Source organism: Lates calcarifer, unplaced genomic scaffold, assembly GCF_001640805.2.
Source record: "Lates calcarifer isolate ASB-BC8 unplaced genomic scaffold, TLL_Latcal_v3 _unitig_950_quiver_259, whole genome shotgun sequence".
NCBI lineage: Eukaryota > Metazoa > Chordata > Actinopteri > Centropomidae > Lates > Lates calcarifer.
The window spans coordinates 555,189-581,194 of NW_026118117.1; the positions used below are offsets into that span (position 1 = coordinate 555,189).

General features: G+C 40.5%; 1 protein-coding gene across 1 annotated transcript in view; it reads right to left on the reverse strand.

Moving 5' to 3' along the window:
• Positions 1–26,006, reverse strand: part of efl1 (elongation factor like GTPase 1) — an 84,091-nt gene that overhangs the window by 38,613 nt on the left and 19,472 nt on the right. The window contains exons 12-14 of the mRNA XM_018672082.2: positions 20,952–21,106; positions 20,299–20,450; positions 19,073–19,208 (exon numbers count right to left, since the gene is read on the reverse strand). Of these exons, the coding sequence (XP_018527598.1) occupies positions 19,073–19,208; positions 20,299–20,450; positions 20,952–21,106 (443 nt within the window). The remainder of the gene's footprint in view (positions 1–19,072; positions 19,209–20,298; positions 20,451–20,951; positions 21,107–26,006) is intronic.

Below are 26,006 nucleotides of genomic sequence, written 5' to 3' on the forward strand. Positions count from 1 at the left end.
CAGCATCTAAACTTTCAACTTGTCTCATAGACCCCATCCCAACTAGGCTGCAGTCCTGTATTAGATATATTAAATCTGTCCTTGGTAACAGGTTATGTGCCACAGTCATATAAAACAGCTGTAATCAAACCTCTCCTAAAAAAGCCCACTCTAGATCCAGACGTATGAAAAACAACAACAAACGACCTCCTGATTGCATCAGACAACGGACTTTCTGTACTTGTCTTCTCAGTGCTGCTTTTGATACAATTGACCATCACATCCTTTTACAGAGACTGGAGCACTTCATTGGCATTAAAGGAACTGCACTAAACTGGTTTAAGTCCTATCTATCTGATAGGCTTCAGTTTGTACATGTTAACAACTACTCCTCCATACACAGACATGGACTTCCACAAGGGTCAGTGCTTGGTCCAGTCCTCTTCACTCTGTATATGCTTCCCTTGGGCAATATTATCAGGAAACACTCCATAAATTTCCATTGTTATGCAGATGATACACAGCTTTATCTGTCAGTGAAGCCTAATGAAACCTATCATCTAGCCAAACTCCAGGCTTAGGGACATTAAAACCTGGATGACAAGCAATTTTTTATCACTGAACTCAGATAAAACTGATGTCATTATAATTGGTCCTGAACACATCAGAAATAAATTTTCTAATGATGTAGTTCCACTATACAGCATTGCCCTGGCTCCCAGCTCCACTGTAAAGAATCTGGGAGTCATCTTTGATCAGGATATGTCCTTTAACTCACATATAAAACAAACTTCTAGGACTGCCTTCTTTCACCTGCGTAATATCACCTAAATTAGACATTTTCTGTTTCAAAAGGATGCAGAAAAACTAGTCCATGCATTTGTTACTTCTAGGCTGGACTACTGTAATTCATTATTATCAGGCTGCCCCAACAAGTCTCTAAAGACTCTGCAGCTGATTCAAAATGCTGCAGCACGACTACTGACAGGAACTAGGAAAAGAGACCATATTTCTCCTGTGTTAGCCTCTCTACATTGGCTCCCAGTCAAATCCAGAATAGAATTCAAAATCCTCCTCCTCACGTACAAAGTCCTTAATGGTCAGGCTCCATCTTACCTTAAAGATCTCACAGTCCCCTACAATCCCACTAGGACTCTGCGCTCCCAGAATTCTGGTTTACTGGTGGTTCCCAGAGTTTCCAGGAGTAGAATGGGAGGCAGAGCCTTCAGTTATCAGGCTCCTCTACTGTGGAACCTTCTCCCAGTTTGGGTCCGGGAGCCAGACACCCTCTGTACCTTTAAGAGTAGGCTTAAGACTTTCCTCTTTGATAAAGCTTATAGTTAGGGTTGGCTCAGGCTTGAACCATCCCTTAGTTATGCTGCTATAGGCCTAGACTGCCGGGAGATCTCCCATGATGCACTGAGCTTCTCTCTCTCTCTCTCCCCATAGTATGGATTCATATCCCATAAACATGTTATTAACTCAATATCTCCCCTTTCCTGTAGTATTGTGCTCTTCTGTCTCTGTCTCCTCTTCTGTCTCTTTCTGCAGGTATTTCTGCCTCTGGAGCTGTAGAGTCTGATCTGTGATGACAAGTCTCCAGCTGCTCCTACAACTCCACTCAACATCTGCTGCTATAATTAGAAATGACTTACACTGCTATTAGTTGTATTGCTATGTTAGTAGTTAATACTTTAATGATCATTACTATCATTACTACTACTGTATTACTGGTATCACCTTACATTTTATATGGAACCTGTGTTATGCTATGTTCTTCTCTCGCTAACCCCCCCCCCACCCCCCCAAATTGTTGCAAATTGTTGTTAAATGTTGCAGTTTAATAACAATAACTGTGAATAATCTCCTCCATTGCTTCACCTATCCAAAAGAGGAATAAATCAATAAATTGGACCAACCTAAAACAAAAACAAATTTTTGTTTAGTTTGATATATTCTACAGATGTTCCAATCTTGTTCTGCCAATAATTGTCATCTGAGTCCTTTAATGTTGCACTTCTAATGATAGAGTATGATCTATCACCTTAACATTAAAGTTGGTAATCACTCCATAAATATATGTGACAGCTGAACAGCTCTGCATTAATACACTATAACCATTATAACAGTTCCTTTGAGATATTGCGTCCACAAGAATGGGATTTGGCAGATAGAAAACCTGAAAACATAATGCCTCGGCTGTCACCGGCACAGAGTTAAGTAGTAAAAAGAAAAAAATGGAGCAATGATTATTAATAACCACATTATCATCCCTATTACGCAAACAAACAAATGACGGGATTTTGTAGTTTTGTGCATTAATTTTTAACATGACCCTCAATTAACAGTCAACAACAGGCTGCAACTTGTATGTTCCTTTCTTTTGTCATTTTGTCTCAGGAAGAGTTGACCCACAGCAAGAGTGAATGTTTTTTCTATCAAGAACACCCTTTCCTTTTCTGAGTTTGCTAATCCCCCACTGTTGACTTGCACATGCTCATCTCTCCTTCACTCCAGTCACAGAATGTTACAGTACGGGTGCCAGTCTCCTTCCAAGTGCCTAAGGAGCAGCTTGTTTGTGGGAGCGGATGCATAATGAGCTGTTGTCTTTGAAAATCGGCAGCTAAATACTCACAGCACACATATGTGCAACAAAGTTTTCTTTGTAAATCCTGACCTAAGCCCTTAACTTACCACTCAACACTTACAGGAATAAAAAGGATCAGTTAAATGTCTTAATTTGAAGGGTTTTCCTCATCTCTCTTGTTTTTGGGACTGGATGTAGTTCTCACAACACATATGCAACAAAACAGAAAACACATAAGTCTCCACACTACTGTGTGTGTGTGTGTGTGTGTGTGCTGAGTGACAATATGTGCCTGTTTAAAGAGTTTCATGTGATACTGAGGGCTCTGGAGGCTGAAAATGCATCAGCACAACTTCTAGGACAAAACTAAGGACCAATAAAGATGGCTGAATAATGTTTAGTAATAGTAATGAAGATCTACTGGCCCCACTGTATTTCATGATTTGGTATCCTAACTGGGCCTATGTCAAAGACAGAGACATAGTTTCAACCTCTGGATTTATAACATGCACAAATTTTTATTATCTTGTCTCTTGACACTTGTCTGTCACGGATACTGTCATAGCCAGTGTCCACTAGATCTGACCCACTGACTCCATGGCTGGCATGTCTCATTTGCAACTCTTTTTTTTCTGCTTCACTTCAGTGTCATTACTCAATGAGGCTATTCTTGTCGGAGCACCTTGAATCTCCGGAGTGTGAAATTCACAAATAAATATATATATGCACTTCACTGACAGTTACCTTAAAATTCATTTTTAATGGTACATATCACTTTGTTTTGACCCATTAAACCTCTTTTCAGTCTTGCCCTCCTCTTTGTAATCACCAGTAATGTTGTTTAATGCACTCAAATTCACACTGGGCCTCATTTACATATTTTTTATGTTACACGCATGACATTTTATTGCATTAAGTATATATTTAAAACAGTTCACCAAGCTGCTGAGCTGCAGATAAGATCATCATTTTATGATCACTGTCAAAAATCTAAATCAACATAAGTACAGGTTAATGACAGCAGCTGTAATGAGACTGGACTAAATGATGAAGAAAACAAAAGGTTGTCATATTCAAGTACAGCCACAAAGCATCTGTTGCCACATCTAAAAGAGCTGCAAACATGTATTTATGCTTTTACAACACAAGCTATGTTGACAAAATAACTAAAAAAACTATTATAAATGTGGTTGCTGAAGAACAGATGTCCCACAGCTCAGGCTGATGGGAATGCCATTGATTTTGAAGCTATTAAGTTATACACCAAAGAACTGGAAAAATTAACATTTTGACCTGATGATGGGACTAGATAAAAAGTTTAAGGCTCATCAGCCTTATTACAAATCATCCAAAGGGAGACATGAGTGTACTTAATTTCATGGCTATCCATTGAACAACTGTTGACAAAACAACTCACTCATAACCACAAAGTCAATAGGGGTCATCTCCTAGACACTATGAATGTCAATACAGAATTTCATGCTAATTCATCCAGTTGTTGTGGAGATAATTCAAACTGGACTAAAGTGGCAAACCATCCAAATGACAATGCAGTCCCTACAGCCATGTGGCTAGTGCAGTTAACTGCAAAGTTACATCACTACAACATTGTACAACAGGGCAAGAAACATGAGCAGTCAAATGATCAAACAGGCTATAAAAAAACAAAAGATTACTGAGATTTTTAAAATCACTTTATTTGGAGGTGAAATGTTGCTCATAACCCTTAATCATATTGGAAGAATATGTACAACTACTCTTCTCTAAAGCATAACATTTTCCCCACAACTTGTTTTGTCATGTAAAAACCTGCATATTAGTGTAATTTGTAGAAAATGTGGTAGCAATGTTATGTGTAAGCTATTATTCCAACAGACTTGTCTCCCTGCCAAGAATATGTGGTGAGTTGGCAGCGAGTGAACAACATAAACAAATGTGTATGTGGAACATTTGTTCCTAAGATTCAGGTTTAGAAGCACAAAATACCCAAATTAGTACCGATTGGACGAGATGACTCAATACATCAACAACTGCCAAAAAAAGTTTTCATCACATCTTTGGATAAACACACTGCTAACTGCTTTAACATGTGTGGGCTTGTGTAAGGTAAAGGACGAAGCCGGAGAGCTGATCGGTCCTGCTGAATAAATTTCCATAGTTTTTCTTTATGAAAGATACATGGAGTCGGTGCCATTAATCTCTGTGCTATTAAAATGCCTGTATTTTCCACTTCAGCTCAACTATCATACTCTTGATCTCTTTGCTATTACACTGAGAGCCCAGGTTATTTTAAGAAAAGAAAGCCATTCAATAGAGATCTTAGCCTCTCTTTTTACAGCCAGACTACATATTTCTTTTTAGTCCCAGCAAAATTGATGTATGACTCACAAAAAGTATTCTTAAAAGAGGAGGCTGAAATGTCAGTGTAACTATTGGCTTCTCAAAGTCACATTCTTATATTTTTAATAGTTAAGTTTAAATTAAATGTAAAAAGGTTTGGTTAACCTAAATAAATATCTCATTTACCTCTAGCTGTATCTAGACATATATACAGTTTCTGTTTTGAGCTATCCAAATGGGAGACTTCCGCTACCACCAAAATATAGAAACACAGTGCCACTGCCCACATGAAGAGCAAAACTTGTTTCTTGGTGCTGAAAAAATTTAAAGCAAGCAGGTCGGTTGGAAGGAGCAAAAGGAAAGGGAAAAAAACAACTAAAACCTGCAGCCTCATAGAAAGCTGCCACACATGCACAGTCACTGAACTGGTTTAGAGAATAGGTTCACAATTTTTCAACTGTCTTAAAACAATAGGCAGGTATCCATATGAACACTTACACGTGTTGCTTGCTGTAATCACTCCTCATGTTATTTCTGGCCTTTAAAAGATCCCTTCTTAATGCTTTTTAAAGTTACACAGTACTCATTCTGTGCAAAAACGTATTCACAAGTATATCTGATATTAGGCTATATATGATATAGATATGAGGCTTCAACAGTCTGGTGCTGAGCTGCAGTAGAGGGACAACAACAAAAATCTGGGATGTTTTACTACTGTACTACAGTATAATACTGTAGTGTGCCATTCAGAGTACTGCCTCAACCTTACTATCAGTGCTATCACCAATGTGATGCTAAATGGGCAACTTCGTTCATTCCAGTGTCTTCCACTTTAACATGCATGTTTATTTCCCTCCTCAATTGCTTTTTCTGTTCGCTTCTGTGTCATTGTCAAGATCGCTGAATGTTCAGTGGAAGCAGTTCTGTGAGTACTACTACAGTAATCATTTTAGGTGAGAGTCCATCACCAACTCAAAGCTCAACACAAACACAGTTCTGCTCAGTGTAACTTCAGTCCGTGTCTGTTACAGCCTGTCTCAGCCTTTGTGCCCTGAAGATGCTTATTATGGCTGATTGCTCTGAGATATATGTGATGATGTCGGATGAGGTTAGCCAGGTGCTGGATCAGTGTCTGAAACCAGATTACTGCTGTACAGAGGTAAAACAATGAAGGTGAGCAGAAAAAGTGGGTTGGTGGTCAAGCACTGGAGGGCTGTGCAGCTCTGCTCTATAGCCACCTGCCTGGAGTCAGCTGCCAGTGGAAGATTCCCTCCCATCTGCCCTTTTTCCTACATACAAACTCTCTCTCCTCTGGATATCTATATAGGCCAGTGACTTTCTAACTTTACACTGCTGAGAGCTGACCCACCTACAGCCCCTACTGATGAGCAGATGGTTAACACAGGAGGACTTTGCGACAGACAAGACTAGTAAAATCACAGTCACTCACAACCACTGCCATTACAAATACCAGTATTACTACCTGTACTACTAGTAGTAATACTGTTTTTGTAGTTTTGGCCATTATTTCTATTGTTATTATGGTAACATTGTACTTAAATAGATGAAATCTGGGAGCATAGTGCCACCACTACAATGAAGTCTGATAAGTCAAGTTATCTTAACTCTTATCCCAGCTCTCTTCACTCTGTTTCTGAGACGATCGCACTGCTTGCGGCGACGTTTGGTCCAGCTAGGCTGGCTGGATGAGAGATGATCTGAAGGTCTGTTGCACTTAATCCAGTCCCTGCCCCTCCTTTTCTCTTGTTGACGAGTCACTAAGGTAGTGATATCACTAACAATAGCAGTACTGGCACTGTAGCACTGAGACACTGATCATCCCACATTTTATGATCATGAACCTGTCTGACAAAATTAACCTAAATATAGAGAGTCAAATGATGATGAGTGTCAAATTTTTAAATGAACTCTAGTGGGCTCAGGTGTAGTCAGAAGAACAAAACTGAATTTTCAAATTCATCAGGCTCATTTTTAAATAATCTTTTACTTCACATACAAAAGTCTACAGAAGTTCTATAAATTTCTACAGGATCTGAAACAAGGGTTCTCAGAGCTTTTCATGACACACACTTAAAATTATGTAGAGTGACTGTAAAGGTTTTTAATAAAGGACAATCAATCTTTTCTCTTCCTTGGCTCTAACCATATCTTTCTTCCCAGCTGCATCTTTGCTGAAACACACTTGTTCATGTGAGGGTCAAAGTCCCATGGCAACACTGCAGCAGAAAAGGCAGATAAGAAAAATCTAGATCAGTCACAATGAGAGAGCCAGTGGTAGGAAGACCTTGACATTGAGAGATAGTAAAGAAAAGAGCAGTGGAGTTAAAAAGGAGGTAGGAGGAGGGGATGTGAGGAAGGGGGTGGTCAATAAATTTCAGAGGGGAGAGTTGGGGACTGATGAGGTGGAGAATGCTTCATGACTGTAGGATCCCAGCAGGGCTCAGCTGGGACTGGAAACTGTGTCAAGGACAACTGAGAAAGAGACGGATGAGTCAGGGGCAAACTCTTACTGCCTCACTCACATGTAGGCTCAGTGTGTAGCAATGCTGGCTTAATTCAATTTCTGTTCACATCAAACTCAAGTTATTATGGATTTTTTTTTTTTTAAATTACCCATCAGCAGTAGTATTTAACTCAAATGACATGAGTCAATATTAGACAACAAATGTAAAAAGCTCTAAAGCCAAACCAAGAATCAACTATGGGCCAAGCTTCCTCTATGATTCAAGGCCATCACTAATACTACAGAATATTTTCAGATATTAAAATTATTTTGACTTTGCAACATCAAGATGGACAAGTCTTGACAGTCCATAACAACTGAGTTAACTCCATCTGTTGATAGAAACCACATGACATGGTTGAAAAAGTGAGTGGTCCCTCAGTTGAGATTGTTGTTTCCAAACTAAAGTGTGAACTTTGAACCACAAAGACTCTGCATATGTTAGATACAACATATGTACAACATATATACCACAGTTTATCCATATTTAAATGTATTTCAGTTTTAGAAGAGGTGTTTCTCCCTGCTACCAGTCTTTATGCTAAGATGAGCTTAACATATCTTGTTTCTACCATATCTGCTTTAGATGAACAGAGAAATTCATAGTGATCTTCAAGTTTGATTGTGGGATTGTCAATAAACTAGAGTCCAAGTGGAAAAGAAAAAAATGCACTGAGATGAAATTGAGATCAATCATCTGACCAGAAGTGAGACAGCAAAATAACTTAAAAATCGTAGAGAAGCCCAGGAGTATTATGCAACTAGGCTAAAAATTATCCTAAAATAAATATACATTTTATGTTGAAACACCACAGTTCCAGACAGAAAATTAAAAGGAAAACTACACTGCAGTCATGGAGTACAGAGATGTCTTCACAGAGACTGTCGGAGACTGTCTGAAGTGGAACACTACAAGAGCGTCATTATTCATGATCTGATCTGCATTGCACTGAGATGAACCCAGCTGGCCTTTGCCGTCACCCTGTTGTGGTTGACATCAGTAAAATCATTCAGCTGGTGTGTTCTGCTAAAGATCTGGGTCGCTAGTCAGCGCTGGCATGCAGAGAGAGAAGCCTAATGCAAAACAAATGTTTTCATAAAGTCGCCCAGTGTTGAATCAGCATCATTCATTTCACTCAGACTCCTTTTTTCAGTCCTTTTTCCTTTTTTCCTCCCGCAGGACTGACTTGGATGACTCGGGCTGTGGTTTGCGTCTCCTCAGACAGCTGCATTGCATTAGGTCCTGATGATGAGAGTTTGATGTTGCCCACGTCTTTAACCCCTGTGACAAACTGTTAGCCTTGCTAAGCTCACCATCAAACACCACTGAGCTGGCTGTGTATTTTCCCTCTGCTGCAATCACAGAGAAATCCCAAGGCTGGCTGGGTGTATGGTGCTAATCGAAAACACTCAAGAGGATTAAACAAAGGGCTTTTGTTAAGGTACTGAGAGTGTTTCCACGGTTCAGTGTGTGTGAGCCTAAATACATGCCATTCTGCCTCTTATCAGGAAATATCACACCAAACTGTTTAAAGATCTGACAGTGTATTGAGGATTTTTTTTTAATCAGTGAAGAGACAAACATAATAGAGAAATCTTAAGCTCAGTCAAGAGGAAAAAAAAAAAACTTCAACACACGTGGTCTACGAGTGTTGAAGTCTCCCAAATTTTGGAGGTGGTTCTTACTGGTCTATTGCCCGCTGAAGTGCAATTTAATATACTTGTGTTATACACAGTGCGGCCAATGGTATGTGGATGAGCAAACAGCAATGAGCAGGTTTCAAGCTTGACAAAGCTGAGCAAAATTTTTTTTTTGTTTGTTTTTTGTTTTAATGAGTGAGGCCAGGCACACGATTGTTTCACTGTCACAAAGCCTGAAGCATTTCAACTACTGCACTCTCAAAGTCCCACCATTGCCTCCCTTCCATCAGATTTGAACAAAACTTGATTGTGCATGTTCAGGAGGATATCTCCAGTGAGTTTAATCTCAAAGACATCTTCAGTTATGAGCAATTATGTGATCGGCCACGCCCACTTGTAACAATTAATATGGCACAACAGATTCTGATCAATGCAGACATCTAGCAAGATTTGTGATGACTGGACGAATAGTTAATGAGCAATGGCCAATAATGCCTAAGCCCTGCCCAAGCCCTGCCCTTGGCAAAGATAATTTGATTTATTGTGGCTGTATACCAAATTTTGTGTTGACGTTGAAGTCAAAATTCTAAAAGTCATCATTTTACTGTTTTTCTCATTATGCCAGTTAGCAAAAAAATATATCACAGCTGACTTTTGTGGTCCAAGAGTTTTTTTTTTTTTAAAGCACATGGAGCTGGACTTGTGTGTCAAATTTCAAGTCAAGAGGCATGGCCTCTCAAAAATAATGGTTCTGAACCTTAATTACAGTGCCACCATGTTGCCGACTGGGCTCATGCTTTCCAGTTACTGGGCCAAGTTCCATGTTTTTAACTTATTCCAGCTCATGGGAATTTAAGCCGAAACAGCAGATAACAGCAACAATGAATAATAATAATAATAATAATAATAATAAACCATTTCAATGATTTGAATTTCAAAAGGGTGCTACCACTTTGGGGGTTAGAACCCTAAATATGACATCTGTATACTGTAGATAATAAAAAGAAGTCAAAAGCCTCTGAAGTTATTCTGTTACGTCACTTTGCACTGTTTAGAGACCAGGCAAACTAGTCAGCTCCCAATGGTCATCCAAAAGACAAGATGAATCAGACAACACCATGCGGTGATAGTTTGTGAAAGATCAACATGGAAATGTAAGCTGGAGGCATCTCAGCATGAATACTATGATCTGACTATGAGAAAGGGAGAGAGGGGGAAAGAGAGGGAGAGAGAGGGGGAGAGAGGGAGAGGGAGAGAGAGAGAGAGAGAGAGAGAGAGAGAGAGAGAGAGAGAGAAAGAGAGAGAGATCCTCAGAGATGTGAGTGAGCAGGGTTACTGCAGAGACCAGGAAAAAACTTGTTAAATGAATAGTAAAGGGTAAGTGGACTGAACTTGTATCGCATTTTTCTAGTCATATCAACCACTCAAAGTGCTTCATCTACATCTCTATAGTGCACTCTAAGCACATGTACACACACATTCATACACAGATGACACATCAGGGGCAAATTGGGGTTTAGTATCTTGCCCAAGGATACTTAGGCACGAGGAGCTGAGGATTGAACCACCGACCTTTTGATTGGTGGATGACCACTCTAACTCCTGAGCCACAGCCGTCCCCAATATAATAAGTTCTTAACATACCCATCTGCTACAAAACCAAATTCTGTGATCTACATCTATGCTCAGGAAAGATTAGATGCCCATTTATTTTCATTAGTTATGTAACACTTACCATGTTCACCATCTTAGTTTACTTTTCACAGGAAACCATTTCCTTACTGACCCTAGACATAACAGACCAACATTGCCATTCCAACGCTGCCTTGCAAGTGAGGCTAAAAACTAAAATTTGCACTGTCTATTAAAACTAAAAAGCATGTGCCACTTACAAATAAGGTCTAATGTCAAACTGGTCCCATGCAGCTGACCCTTTATTATTATTTTTTTTTCCAACATGATGTCTCTAACACCTTAAAGTTCTATAAGAAAATATTTCTATTTAATAACATGTAGCCGCAGCTAGAGAGAAACTTTTTAAAGCAAATTCTATTTTTAGATTTGACCTACAAATGACTCTATAGCTAAGGAGAACTGTGGTATCAAAAACTGTGGATTTGTCATTGTGAACAGCTCCTTTAGCATTACATAGACTCTTTTCATCCATTGATCCATAGAAAATGGATTAGTGTAACTTCAAAGACACCGTATGTAGTACTTTTGCGTCATCTGGTGGTAGAATAAAGAATGACACCATGACAGGCAGCAATAAATGTTGCTATCCCAGCATCCTCTGAAATAAGTGGTCAAGATGTTTTAATAAAACATTTTCAGGCTATAGATGAGTTTTGAGCCTGTTATGTATATGAATATGCTTATTAATAAAAATTCCATGTTCTTGCAGGACAAGGACCAATGAAAATTCTTTATGACAGTTCATTCTAGCCAACAAACCTATTGCTGAAAACATGGCACTCACCTAGAGTGGAAAAAAACAGTGGATGATTGAGGCTTCAGGTTGGATTCAAAACTGAACTGTCAGACAGCCAGAGCATGATGGGAGGCCTTCATTTCCTGAGGTGCTGTTTCCAACAGCTGGCAGGAAGCAGAGTACATGCAGTACAGCAGCTGTCTTTACTTTGTCTGTCTACGTGTGTGTATGCCTGCATGTTTTCTGTTCATTTAAAACAGCCTAAATGGAGGGGGTCTCATTCCCACATGCACTCTCATGACACACCGACACACATGAAGACAAACATGGCACTCTGTCATACAGTCCATGCTGTGTGTTGTCATGCGGTTAACTGGAAAATGATGTTTCCCACATCAAATGCTACTTTATTTGTACATTTGTCTGAGACTGGTGTGTGTGTATGCGTGTGTGTGTATCGTTCTTTCCCCCTTCAATTACTTGGTTCAGCCGTCAGAAAATAATAGGGGTCTAATCAAGGCCAAGCCTGGCGGGGTTTACACACTGGCACTCTGCTGGCAACTTCCTCCTGCCCACAGTCCACTAACAGGACACGAATGATGGCTTCCACATGGCCAAGACACACAGAGAAAGACAAGAGTGTGATTTTGTGGATCTGCACAGGGCAGAAATCATTTCCACACTGCCTGCCACTACTTCAACTTTCTGCTTTGTCATCAAGTGTCTTGGTGGAATGTCCTGAGAGTCCTGGGAAAACAAGATGACTATGTTGTACTTGATCATTACCAACCATCTCAGAGAAAATAGAGGAACTCCCCCCTCAGGTGTTTTTAATACTGTATGGTCTGCAATGAACACTTGCTGGCCTTCAATTTGCTGCATCAAACAAGTGCTGCACAGAATCAGAGCATATGTAAGCGTAGTTCATGCTACATGTATGAAAGCTGTGGTTACTTCTGATCCATTAAGCCTATAATGTCAGAAAGAAGACTAAGAATCTACTGCCCCGCTAGGAGATCTGTGAAAGAAAAGAAAAAACAAACTAAGACTATGAGTTTACAGCAACACTAGCCTCTCTTTTGGGCACAGTTGTGATTTGAGCTTAGCACTGACATTAGCATGCTAACATTGACAGTTAACATGCTGATGATTAGTAGGTTAACTTTTACCATATTCACAATCCTAGCACTAAACCAATTCCAACTGAAGCAGATGGGAATGGCATTAGTTGTGTAGGCATATGGACATTCAAGCTTTCTCAGATTTTCTCCAGAGCAGAGCCATACCACCAAACTAAAATGCATAATGCTGTAGTAAAATCAATAAAAGCCTTGACATGTGTATCCCATTTTGTCAACATATTCAAAGTACCACCGTGCTGAGTAAAGATTTTGTGATTTTGGCATCATCGAGTATCTTTGCAGCACCATAGAAAAGCTTTATCAAATTCCTGCGCTTGATATGATGCTAATATATTACTTTTACTGGACTCTAGTGGGATTTTGAGCAAATTTAAATCAATAAACATAATAAAATGAAAATATATACATAATGAAAACATGACTTTAAGACATCGTTTCCTCGTACTGAAGAGGTCCATGTTATTCCACCTTGGTAGCTCAAATGCTCAAGAGATAAGCATTGACACATTGGTATTTCCAACCAAATTAGTGGTTCTTAATAGAGTCAAAAAATCTGGCCATGTTAGATGAAAGCCACACTGTGTGCAACCGGTCACAGAACTTAGAACTGTAGGTTCTGTGCAGGTTATTCTCAGATCCATTTAAAGCCCATCTGTAGGCTGACAGTGAAAACTAAATAATCATTCACAGGCCAACTGTGGTGCTGATAACTTGTTCCCAGTGTGCATTCTGCCCCAAGCCCATGAGGGGGGATGACAGGAGACTGTCCATCAGTGTATCACAGGCACACAGAGAGCTGGTAGAGACAGACACAGCTGATTAAAACTCCACAGGATTTGTCCCAGAAGAAAATATAAAACACTGCAAGAAACTCGAATTTGTGCAGATAGGGATCATTAACAATACTGTAAAGTTTGATGCAGTTTGGACAAAGTATGGCTGAATTACAGCAAGTTTAATGCAACTACTAGTTCTGTGGCGAGTCGTCGAACTTTGAAGGGCCAGAATGGGCACGCCCCTTCAACAAAAACTCAAAAGCTTCGCAAGTTAACATCTTCTATGTCTTAATAACATATTATTAAGTTTTGAAGTCAATCGGATAAAGTGTCTAGAATGGTTGTAAAAATTCCCGACACCTGGAAATGGCAGAAAACACACCAATTTTTCATTTTCTGGTCAAAATGATAGACTTCCTATTATATAGTGGCCCCTTTGTCACTATCCATGCATGCTGGTGGTTTAAAGGGCTTGTACGCGTGCCGGTGTAGGTGTATGCAGGTGTAAATGCATAACACAGCAAATATCCAAGCATTACTTCTCTTTTGCGGATTTATTGGGCTACACAGCTTACTCAAGAAATATACTCACTATCACAATAACACACAATACTCTGTCCTGCAGCGTTACACGCCACGGCACGGTCAAAAACCATATGGATTCCCCAGTGTGCACACCTGCGCTGATTAACTCACCTACCTATATAGGCTCAAAAAGCAACGGCCTGAACACATACTGCCACCTACTGGCACAAATGTGTACAACACTCATGAACAAAGAAATGACCAATCTGGCTCCTACACACCGGCCCTTAATTGTTAATGGTGTGCAAGCATAACAATTCAAACAAACAAACAAAGGAGCCAGATTTTTTTCTTGAGTGGTGGATGTACATATAACATATCCTATTAGTGCATAAACACAAATTAAACATCACAGGCTGCCATCAGCAGGCAAAGTTTAGTTACAGGCCTTTCCATAATACTAGATTTTGTCTTAAGACGGACATATCGCACAAACCCATTCTCGTCAGGAAAAGTTTCCAGCACTTTACTGAGCAGCCAAGAGCCTCGAGGAGCTGTTGAGTCCACCACTAAGACAATGTCCACAGCAACAAGACGTGTCTCCACCGTCGCTTGACATACAAATCTTGTTTCACAAACAGTCCAGGTGGTACAGCAGGTTTGCCTTTTAGGAGGAGAATGTGATAGGGTGTAAGAGGTTCAAGGTCGTTCGGATCCTCTGATAACTTGGTGATGGGCCAATCATTTAGTATGGCCTCAACTTCACAAAGAACTGTATGCAGTCCATCAACATCCAGTGTTTGTAGACGCAGAACAGAGTTGAACACTTTTCTGATCATCCGAATCACACGCTCCCAAACACCACCATGATGGGATGCTGCAGGTGTATTGAAACTCCACTTGATTCCATGTTGAAGCAGTGCTCCCTGTATCTTGCTGTGATTCAACTTTGCAAGAGCCTCATGCAATTCTCTCTCGGATCCAACAAAATTAGTACCATTGTCAGACAACGTGAGTAACTTGGCCTCTTCTGCTCATAAATCGCCTCAAAGCATTTAAGTGTCTAATGAGGTTGCCATCTCCAGGTGAACTGCTCTGTTGGACAAACAGGTAAAAATCACTCCATAGTGTTTACACATGCTTCACCCTCTTTTCACCTCAATTGGTCCAAAGTAGTCGACTCCCACGCTTGTAAATGGAGGGAGATCAGGCAGAGTCCTCTCCAGCGGCAAGTCCACCATCTTTTGTTCACCTGGTTGTACAGTGAAGCGTCTGCAAGTGCAACAGTCAGATATCACTTTCCTTATTGCTGAATTAGCCCCTGTGATCCAATCATTTTTCCTCAGTGTGGACAATGTCTGGTTTCTTCCACTGTGGCCCAGCTGATGGTGGATGTGTCTTAAGATGAGAGTTGCAACATGCTGGTCTTTAGAAAGGATGAGTGGATGCTTACTCTCCTCCAGCAGCGCTGCTTTACTCAGCCACCCTCCAACTATCAGCAGGCCATCTTCCAAGCATGGATCCAGTTTGTACACAGAACTTCTCTTTCTAACTGATGACTTTCCAGACAAGTGTGTGTCAATTTCCTCCTTAAACCTCTGCTGTTGAGCATACTTAATGAAGGAAACCTCTGCCTCCAATAGGTCATCTGAAGAAACACTCTGCCCCCCAAGTGTCTTTCTGACCCTCTTCGTCTCCAACTGCATCTGTGTGGATTGATTGTTTGGGTCAGACGTCACTTGGCGTAACTTCAACAGAGCTTTCTTCACTTTGAGGAACCATGCAACTGAGACCTTCAGCCTTTGCCATCTTGAAGTTGGTCAGTAGCACTGGGTGAGTCTTTTACAATTACTGCCACCTACTAGCATAAATGTGTATAACACTCCTTCACTCGTCCTCCCACGATCACCTCCTCCAGGCTTTCCAGACGCAGCAAAGGCCCACAAGAACCACAATACAGACTTGCTTTCCCAACGAGTCCAATGGGAACCGGGTTTTTGACTATTATATAGTGGCCCCTTTGTCACTATCCATGCATGCTGGTGGTTTAAAGGGCTTGTACGCGTGCTGGTGTAGGTGTATGCAGGTGTAAATGCATAACACAGCAAATGTCCAAGCATTACTTCTCTTTTGTGGATTTATTGGGCTACACACAGCCGACTCAAGAAATATACTCACTATCACAATAACACACAATACTCTGTCCTGCAGCGTTACACGCCACGGCACGGTCAAAAACCATATGGATTCCCCAGCGTGCGCACCTGTGCTGATTACCCCACCTACGTATATAGGCTCAAAAAGCAACGGCCTGAACACATACTGCCACCTACTAGCATAAATGTGTATAACACTCATGAACAAAGAAATGACCAATCTGGCTCCTACATGTTGGGTTTAGAATATGGCTCTAAGAGAATTTTGTGTGCATCTCGGGATGTTACATAATAGTGCAAATTTTAAAATTTTTAGGCACAATGGGCTTGAGGGGCTGTTCCGTCAAAAATTCTAGGTGGTGCTATCCAAGCCATTTTGCCACACCCATGCTCAAGATCAAGATTAAGAAAAATAATAAACCAACCGAAAACAAAAGGGTCCTTGCAACTTTGTTGCATGGCCCCGTTGGGTCCCTGCAACTTTGTTGCTTGGGCCCTAATAATAATAACAATAAACCGGCCGAAAACAATAGGGCCCTTGCAACTCAGTTGCATAGCCCCTTTCGGGTCCTTGCAACTTTGTTGCTCGGGCCCTAATGATGTGCAGTGAGGTTTGTGGCAGGTGAGGCACTGACTCAGAGTCAGATTTATATGAATTCAATAGAGTAGCTTAAATTCACCATTCAATTGGCTGCTTGCACAATGACTACTGGTTATGTTTCATATCTCATATCAGCATTCTTTACACTCACACAGATAAGGTATATATTTGGCCAGGGAAAAGTGTAGTGTATAGCGGTACAGAGCGAGTGCATTTGCTCTGTTCCCTCCGTGAGTTCTTAATTTGCCATTGCAATTCCACAATTCATAGCCTACTCAATCAATACAAATGAGTATAGTTTGTACCACCTCCAACAAAAATAAGACAAATTTAGTTATTTAAAAAAAAAAATTATTTTCAAGTTTTTCTTATCTTGTTTTAAGACATAGGGGTCTTATATTTTTGTCGCGTACTGTTAAGCGGTGTATGCATGGTCTTACCTTGACTTGTAAATGAAGTCCATTCAAAAATCTCTGTGACTTTGTCATGAAAGTCCTCGTCTTAGTTGTCATCTCTAGTTTTAAAAGTCTGTACACACAGCCAGTTTTTTCAGGTGTGCTACTATTTTTGAAAAGAGTGAGTTATCCTCTGTCCTGTTGTTTTAACTTTTAACTTTTATCATTTCCTGATTTGATTGAAAGTCCACTTTTGATAAATTTTAAGCTTAGAAACAACAACATCACAGCAAAAAATAAATATAAATGCACGGCTTCCTGATTTTTTTTGCTAGCGTGTTAGCACTTGCCATTTTTGTGTAGAAGAGCAACAGTAGAACAAACATAAACCCGTGGGTTCATGCACCCCCCCTTCAGTGTGGCAGAGGTACTGGCTGACTTGTGTTCTGTTGTAGAACTGACTGACTCAAAGTCTATATGCACATCAGAGAAAATTCATCTATACACAGTTACTAGTTACTGAGGCCGGAGCCTGTGGGGAGTATAAATAGTTCTTAGTTATCTGTAATGCATGTCTAAATGTGTAGAATAATGAAAGAGGGCATTCATGGATGGGTTCTGTGAAAAAGTGAAAAAAAATAACAGCATGAACAGTAGAATATGAAGTCAACTGACCAAGACATCTACAGTCATATCATCTTCATATATCTAAGTCATATCAAGAATGTATGTACGCGTGATTGTCAGAGAAAGACTTCAAATGTGTTCAATCATTTTAGCCTGAACACATATTTGTCCACCTTGAAGATTAAGCATTAGTTCTCATAGAAAGCTAGGGGATGATGTGGGAATCTAGGAGGGATCTGAGTGAGTCAAGATATAGGTCGCAAATTTTCAAGAGTGAAGTATGCAGAAGAGAAACATGTTTGATGGTGGTGATTCTATCAATCAGTACTGGCATTAGAGTGGGACATAATATACACACCAACAGAAACATGCCAGTCAAAATAGTCAGTAGAGATAGGATATCCTGACCTATATGTCCTAGTATGAGTCAACCTCCAACAACCAATATCATCTTTTTGTCTCTGTCTGGTATAAACCCTCATCTTCCAACCTCCAAACCCTCAGCCCAAGCTGGGATAATCCTGATGAAATCGTCAGGGTTATTTTGACCTGATGATGCTCCCCAAAAGTTAAGACATAATACAACTTTTTCACAAGCTGAGACTAGTAAACTGACCTTTATATATAAAATTTGTGGAAGATGAGAACTGTATCATGTTACAGTTGAAAAAAAAAAAAAAAAAGACTAAAATGACTAATATGACTAAATGACCTCAAACACATCTATACACAACACAATTTGGGGTCTGCGTATGCAGGCATATCCACAGATACTAAATAAAAAATGGAGACCTTACAACGGCAAGAAGAAGGGCTCCCTTGTTCTTTGTTGTATTTGTATTTTAACACCATTTGTGTCTTTGTACATCTTTAAAGATGAATTATAAAAATGTAAGCAGCAATGGATTTAACAACTCTTAAAAATAACTGACTATAGAATCCAACACTTAGGTGATCGAAGAGCAAAATATTTTCCAACAAAGCTGCTCATCTTTTGTAGGGTGTTTCATGCTTTTCCAGTTCTCGATATATTACAGCTGACAGTAATGTTATCATCTGTGAGATAACTCAAGAATGTTTACAATCCTGAAAGCCCAAAATAATCTGTCCTATTTGACAGATACCACATGGTGTACACCAGATAGGGTCAAAAATGTCACTGACCACAGACTTGTTAACCACACTTTGGCAATGTTACAAGACTGGAAGCAAATCTGTTTTGACTGTTCACTTGATTCCATAATCTCTGACGGGGTTAGATTACAAGTGACCCAGACTACAGACAATAAAGCAGGGAATAACAGCCACAGAAATGCAGAAACCAGAAAGAAGAAACACTCATATTTACCCAGGACATTTCCTGCAGGCACCTCCTCCAGCTCTTCTAGCTCTCTGCCCATTAACAGGTAGATGCTTTCCATGGAACAACAGGACAGATGAGGCACCTCAGGCACACAGTCTGAAGCACTATATTTCTCTGGCAGCTGGCAGAGATGAGAGAATGGAATGAGCAAAGGGGCTCACAAATGAAGTGTTTGTAGTGTGTGTGTGTTTTTTCAGGATCACAATGCATCGCACAGCTTTGGTAGTAAGCACTACAGGTCATACTTTGTGGTTTACTATGTGAACTTTCTTGATGTAGCTACATTTCCATTGACATGTTAGCCTCTCTTTTGCTATGAGAACCTCTGAGGGCTACTTGTGTGGTTTTGTAATAATTCTAGTATTGTGAATAAGTCAGAGCATTTAAAAATTTTAAAAACATTGCGCTCCCAGAATGCTGGTTTACTGGTGGTTCCCAGAGTTACTCCCAGAGTATTGATTCATATCTCATAATTACATGTTATTAACCCAATATCATCCCTTTCCTGTAGTTTTGTGATCTTTTGCCTGTCTCCCCCCCCCCGTCTCTTTCTGCAGGTATTTCTGCCTCTGGAGCTGTAGAGTCTGATCTGTGATGACAAGTCTCCTGCTGCTCCTACAACTCCACTCAACACCTGCTGCTACTTAGAAATTACTAGTGCTGTTTCTAGTATTAATGTTACTTGTCATCACCATTTTTACTTTCATTATTATTATTACTACTATTGTATTACTGATACCAATTTATATTTTTATATGGAATCTGCACTATGCTATGTTCTCTTGTTGCTATTTTCTACCTCCCTTCTTTGAGGGGCTCACAGTTGACTGTTTTTTCTGAATTTCTCTTCGGAGATACATAAATTATTTACAAAATACAATGTTTTCTGCATTCTTTCAGCTTAATATTTCAAACTCATTGTTCATAACACAGAATATTCAAATTGCTGTCTCTTTTTTACCAACCAATTCAAAGTTAATCTACAGTTGGCCTTAACAGATCTGACTTTTTACCTCATGGCTTGGTTTTGCTCTGATATGCACTGTCAGCTGAAACCATATAGACAGGTGTGTGTCTTTCCAAATCATGTCCAATCAACTGAATTTACCACAGATGAACTCCAGTCAAGATGTAGAAAAATCCAGGATGATGCAGGGAAATGTGAAGTACCTGAGCGACATTTCAATTAAAGTTGCTTAATAAAGGTTTACCATGTTCAGGGCCTGGGCAGGGTCATACTTTGGTCCCAGCACAAATACTCTCTGTCCTTTCTTGACCACCCCACTATAGACCCGGGCAAACGCTATGAAGGTCTCTTCCTCCGCTGGCTTTGAGTCTTTCAGTGTCAGACTCTCCATTTGAGCTAATAGAGAGAAAAAAACATGCACATACACAGAAAGTGTTCCTATGAGAGTCAATAAACCATCTCACTATTTTTCTTTATTTGGCTGAGTCTGAAACATGTAACAATTTTAGCTGCATCCAAAAAACAATAAATGCTTCTTCTTGTATTTTACATCCATGTAATTAATTATCATTTCTTTAAAATTTCTTGCATGTGAACATCTTCAAAAAGCCTGAAATGACTCCAGATCATCATTAATGTTTTGGCAGTATGCAGTTCAAAAAATTGGGTAAATCGTGTTGATATCCAATAGATTAAATGCTACACCATTACCCAATATTTTAATCTTCAGAGCATTTAAACCTCCATCCGTTTTCCACACCTGTCTCGTAGTTTGAAGTATTTTAAAAAACTAAATCCAAAATATTGGCACTAGTCTTTTGTCAAACTGATTTTAAAGAAAAAAATGTGAAAAGTGAGAGCTTGAAATGAGTCACTATGTGGAAAAGATGACCTTACCTGTGCTGACTCCTGCAGGCTGGCCTTCCTGTGGAGTCCCTGAGTGGGTGAGTTCTTTGTGGTTCTCTGCTGCTCTCTGATCAGCTGCCATCCTGTCAGCATGTCTCTGTTTAGCAAGCTCCCTACGCTGGGCAATTTCCTCCTGGGTCAATGGCCTAAACACATACATACACAAACACAGGTAAGAAACCCATGAGACCAACAGCTATGTCCTCAAGGTCAGACAAGCAGTATGATGAGCAGGGTGTCAGCTGAAACCACTGAAAGAATTAGAAAACTTGAAGTGAGGGCTGTGGTTGATCTTTTCTTTTTCCTTGTTCTTCCTTTCAACATCCTTTCTCTTCTCTTTTTTATGTCCAGCCAGTTAAATTAATAAAATGAGAATGTATTTTAAAAAGGTCACCAACTACAATTTTAAATTCTACTGTGTGACCAAACTGATATGGGGTCATACATGAACACAGCTAAAATGTATTACAATAGTGTCCCTGTACTGGACAATGGGAGAGTGGGACTATTCAGTAAACATTCTTGAGGTGAGCCCAGGGCTGAGCTCTAAAAACAGAACAAAATCATCCCTACTTTAGTCTTGCTACACAAGTTTGTGTGTATACAGTGTGGTCAGAGTGTTAGCATGTGTGTGTATATGCACATACCCTTTTCAAAAAGACCACAGTGACTATAGTAACACAGCTGCTCACAATAGGCCTGAGTGACAGCTTCCAACACAGAGTTCAGCGCCATGATAACAAACCACTTAAAACAGCTCATAATCTGCCTCTGACAACAGCAGCAGGCCTGCCGACTCACTTGGACTGATAGCACCTCCCTTTTGCATAAAACTGGATATAAATGGGGCCATGGCCTGAATTCACGATTCTAACAGGAAACCACAAAAGAGCAAACCCTGCTGGATGATGGTCTGACCTTAAGAACAAATAACTTCTAACTGACTTATAGCTTCAAACCATGAGTCAGCTCAGTCAGTAAAGCTCACCTTTCTCACATTATTTCCTCCAAAACTACAAAGACAAACTAAAAGTAGACATGCTTAAATGAAGGTTATCAATGTAACGTGATATTCATTTGACCCTAGGACTGCTTGAACACCTAAATAAACACTCCGCTGAATGGCACATACAAAGCTTCATGCTTCCCATCAGACCACAGCAAAGTCACTCCTTTCTTCCTCAGGAGGTGAAATTAGTTTCTCATTGGTAATAATGGTAATGCCAGGACTTGGTTTCTGCTTTGACATAATGGCTTCCAAACACTGGAGCTGGACAATCGCTACCACAAAGAGACCTTCTAATATTGTGAAAAGGGAGGAAAAAGTGTGCTGGAGAATTAAATATATTGATAATAAAGCTGTCTTCCCACTAAGGGATTTAGATGGAAGTTGATTTCTATTCTGGCTCAAGTGTATGAAAATGAAACTGAGCAGTGACTGAGTACATGTTCTTTCTGACATTTGCATGAATGCCTGATAGTGAGAAACTGTCATTTGAAGCTTAAAGTTAGCTCTTACTCAGCTATTTAGCTGTCATGATGGAAAAGACTCTAATTACAGAAGTTTTCACTGACAACGTGTTAACATTAAACAATCCTGCAAGTCTAGTTCTGAGGGATCTGGTGTTTATATTGTACAAAGCATCCAGGAATGCTCGGGGTTCAAATTCAAAAAGGGACCTTAGTTGCAGGTCACAGTCTCTATCAGTGTTATTTCTGCCATTCTCCTCTTCTATCAAGCTAAAATATGTCACCTAATACAGTTTTTTTTAAAAACCTATTATTATTTTCTTCTTCCTACAGATAAATCTTTTTACTGGAATTTAGATCTTCCTCACAAAAACCTACCCCCTGCCTGTTTGCACCTGTGCTTTCAGGTTTGGTCTCCCACTCACATCACATAAACAAATCTCACACCAAATACAAGGAATCCACAAAGTCATTCCTTGATTGAAAATACAGTTCTATGTGTTATATAGGCTATAAGCTTTTTTCCACATTTGAGCATTTGAGACTGAAGGTTTCCGTGGCTTTGGTTGACATGCACACAAAAGAAATCATGACAGATTAAATGCATCTACAATTTTGTGTTTATTGCAGCTTAAATACTGTTGTTTATTTGTATGTGAGATATCTTCCATATTCTTCGTTTCCCAGTGTTTTTAAGTGTTCTTGGAATCAAAGCATAATTACAGCAAAAAACAACAACAGCAGTTTTACAGTATGTTTTAACGTGTATAGGGTCTCAGACATAACATCAACATCAACGTATACCAAAAGCTCAGCACTCTGGGGCATAACATTCTGAGTTGTGGGAGAGGGTAGCTTCATTCTTTTGGCTCTTCTCATTTTGGTCAATATGTTGGATTGATCTGATGTGGCTTAGCTTTAGCATAACATATAGAATATGTCTATAGTTTGAGACAGGCACTGTGCTAGCAACAGAGCAGCAATCACTCCAGTTATTATTTGAAACTCCCAACATGGCAATAGGATCATTTAGGATCTAACAATAATTGCCATTCAGTGTTTTAAATAAAACCAGAAAGGTAAGCCCTTAAACACAGATTCCAAGGTTCTACAGTAATAATTTGGAGTACAGATGATGAGTCCTAAATTAGAGTCATCAGACTTTTTTTATTTCTTCAGCAGAAAATCAGCCTACTGGCAGTGTTTTTTTTTTCCTTTTGTTTTTTTCCAACTACAAAACCACATAGTTGAGTTACAGAACACCTATTGACCCTAACAGCAACAAGAGAGGACAATGAGTCAATAATTCATGGTGAAATGCAACTGACTCCATGACAGCAAAGCTTTATATATTTGAAATAGATGTCACTTATCCCTATAAGGTGCTACAGTTTCTGATCACACTATAATTTGAGTCTGAGTTAGACTAAATGTTCTCTTAGGTTCATTAATCGTAACAAAGTGATGATCCTCTAAATGTAGCCTGCAGACTGTCAGGCCATGGTGGCATACATAATGTTTATGACCCATTCCTCTACAGGCAGATGTAGCCATGGACTGCCACAGAAGTGTCAGTAGTGTGTGTGAGGGTAGTGGGCAAAAGAGAATGTCGACTCTTGCAAGCTCATTAGCTGAGATTTTGGACAGGCTTTTTCCTTTCTGGCACAGTCTAGCTGACCTTTCTTTCCCTCCCTCTCACATATCGGTATCTCCTCCTCCCCATCCTCTAAACCATCTCTGACAGCCTGTCTATATCTCCTCTCCTGTGCTTGCCATTGTGTCTCTAGAAGTGCATCAGCAGAGCCTGCGATTAGGATCCAGTACTGTGTATATATAAAAAAATGTATTAAGATGTGTTCTTCCTCCACATAACTTGTGTAACTAATGCAAAATAGCATGTTTTATGTAACCGTTTGTAGTTTAATAGTCCTGCACTGTGACCGTAATAAATGAAGTATGAAATATGAATATATATAGAATTCGTTAATAAAAAATAAATAAACGTGTCATGGCCCACCTGCCCTGTGACCTTTTGTTTTCGATTAGTTAGTATTAACTAAACTAGAGCTTCTAGTGTTTACTTTCATGTGTTATTTTTGCTAATCACTTCTGCATTTCTTGGTTTTATTTTGTTATCCCTTTCCCTTGTGTCCCTTGTCCTTGTATTTCCTGTTTTATTTTGTAGTCACTTGTCTGTGTGTTTCTTGTGTATTTACTTCCTGTTTTATTTTGGTAATGGTTTCCTGGTGTTTGTCTTTTGTGGTTTTACTTCCTCCTCACGGTTTGTGAGTGTCCATTTTGTTAATTAGTCCCTGTGTATATATAGTCTTGTCTGTGCCCTCCTGAGTTGCCAGAGAATACTTCGTCCTCCAGTGTTTTCCCTTTGTTTCCTCTGACTTAATTTGTTGGATTTTTGCAGCTGTTCATTTGACAGTGAGTTTTTGGTTCTCCTTTTGTTTTTAGTTTTAATAAATTTTGTCTGCATTTTGGGTTCTCTGTCCTGTGTGCCTGCATCGTGACAGAATACTCTGGCCACAAAATGGACCCAGCAGACCCTTTGTTTTGGGATGATTTAGATTATTCCCCCTTTTTGGGAACCCGGTTGGCCCTGTCCCCAAGATATTTGGGGGCTAGAGCTGCCAGAAAGAAGCACAGGCCTCGGCGACGCCAGGCCTCCAGTTTCTTGGCCGGGCTTCAGCCTCTGGCTTCCAGCCCACAGCTCCAGCTATAGCCCCTGAGTTCCAGCTACCAGTCCTGGCCTGGGTTTCTGTCACCTGCCTGAGCCACAGCCCCAGGGTCCCAGTTGCCAGTTGCCTCAGGCTCCAGATACATGAGTCTGTTTGCTGCTTTTGCCTCCCGGTGTGCATCCCTGGAGCATGCCCCAGATCCAGTGGACCCAGAGCAGCCCCTCATACAGGAGACCCACCATGTCACCTCTCCTAGAAACCTAGGGGAGGAGGCCTCTTGGAGGTCGTCTCCAGGGTTCCTGTGACCAGCTCCAGCTTCCACTGCCCAGCAACTCCAAACCCCAGCTGTCCAGTTACCCTAAAGCCTTCACTGTGCAGCGGCTCCAGCAGTCCTGCTCTAGGTCTCCGGTTGGCGGCCAGGCTGACACCAGTCCTGTCAGCAGTCCACCAGACTCCTGCTCCAGGTCTCTGGTCGTCAGCCTGGCTGACACCAGTCTCGTCAGCGGTCCAGCCGACTCCCACTCCAGGTCCCAGCTGACACCAGTTTTGTCATCGATCCAGCCGATTCCTGTAATCCTGAACTCCAGCTGCCCAGCTTGTCTGAACCTACACTGCCCAGCGACCCCAAACCCCAGCTGTCCAGCCGTCCTGAGCTCTGGCTGCCTGCAAACTGCATTTCACAGCCAGTCAGCAGTTCTCCAAGTGCTGGCCAGGCAGACACCTGTCCCGTCAGTCCACCTGACCAGTCCAGCTGATACCAGCCTTGTCAGTGGTCCAGTCGATCCCTGCTCTTCGTCTCCAGTCAGTGGTTCGGCTGACACCAGGCTCATCAGCGGCCCAGCCAACACCTGTTCCCAGTGTTCTCCAGTTGATGGTCTGGCTGACTGCA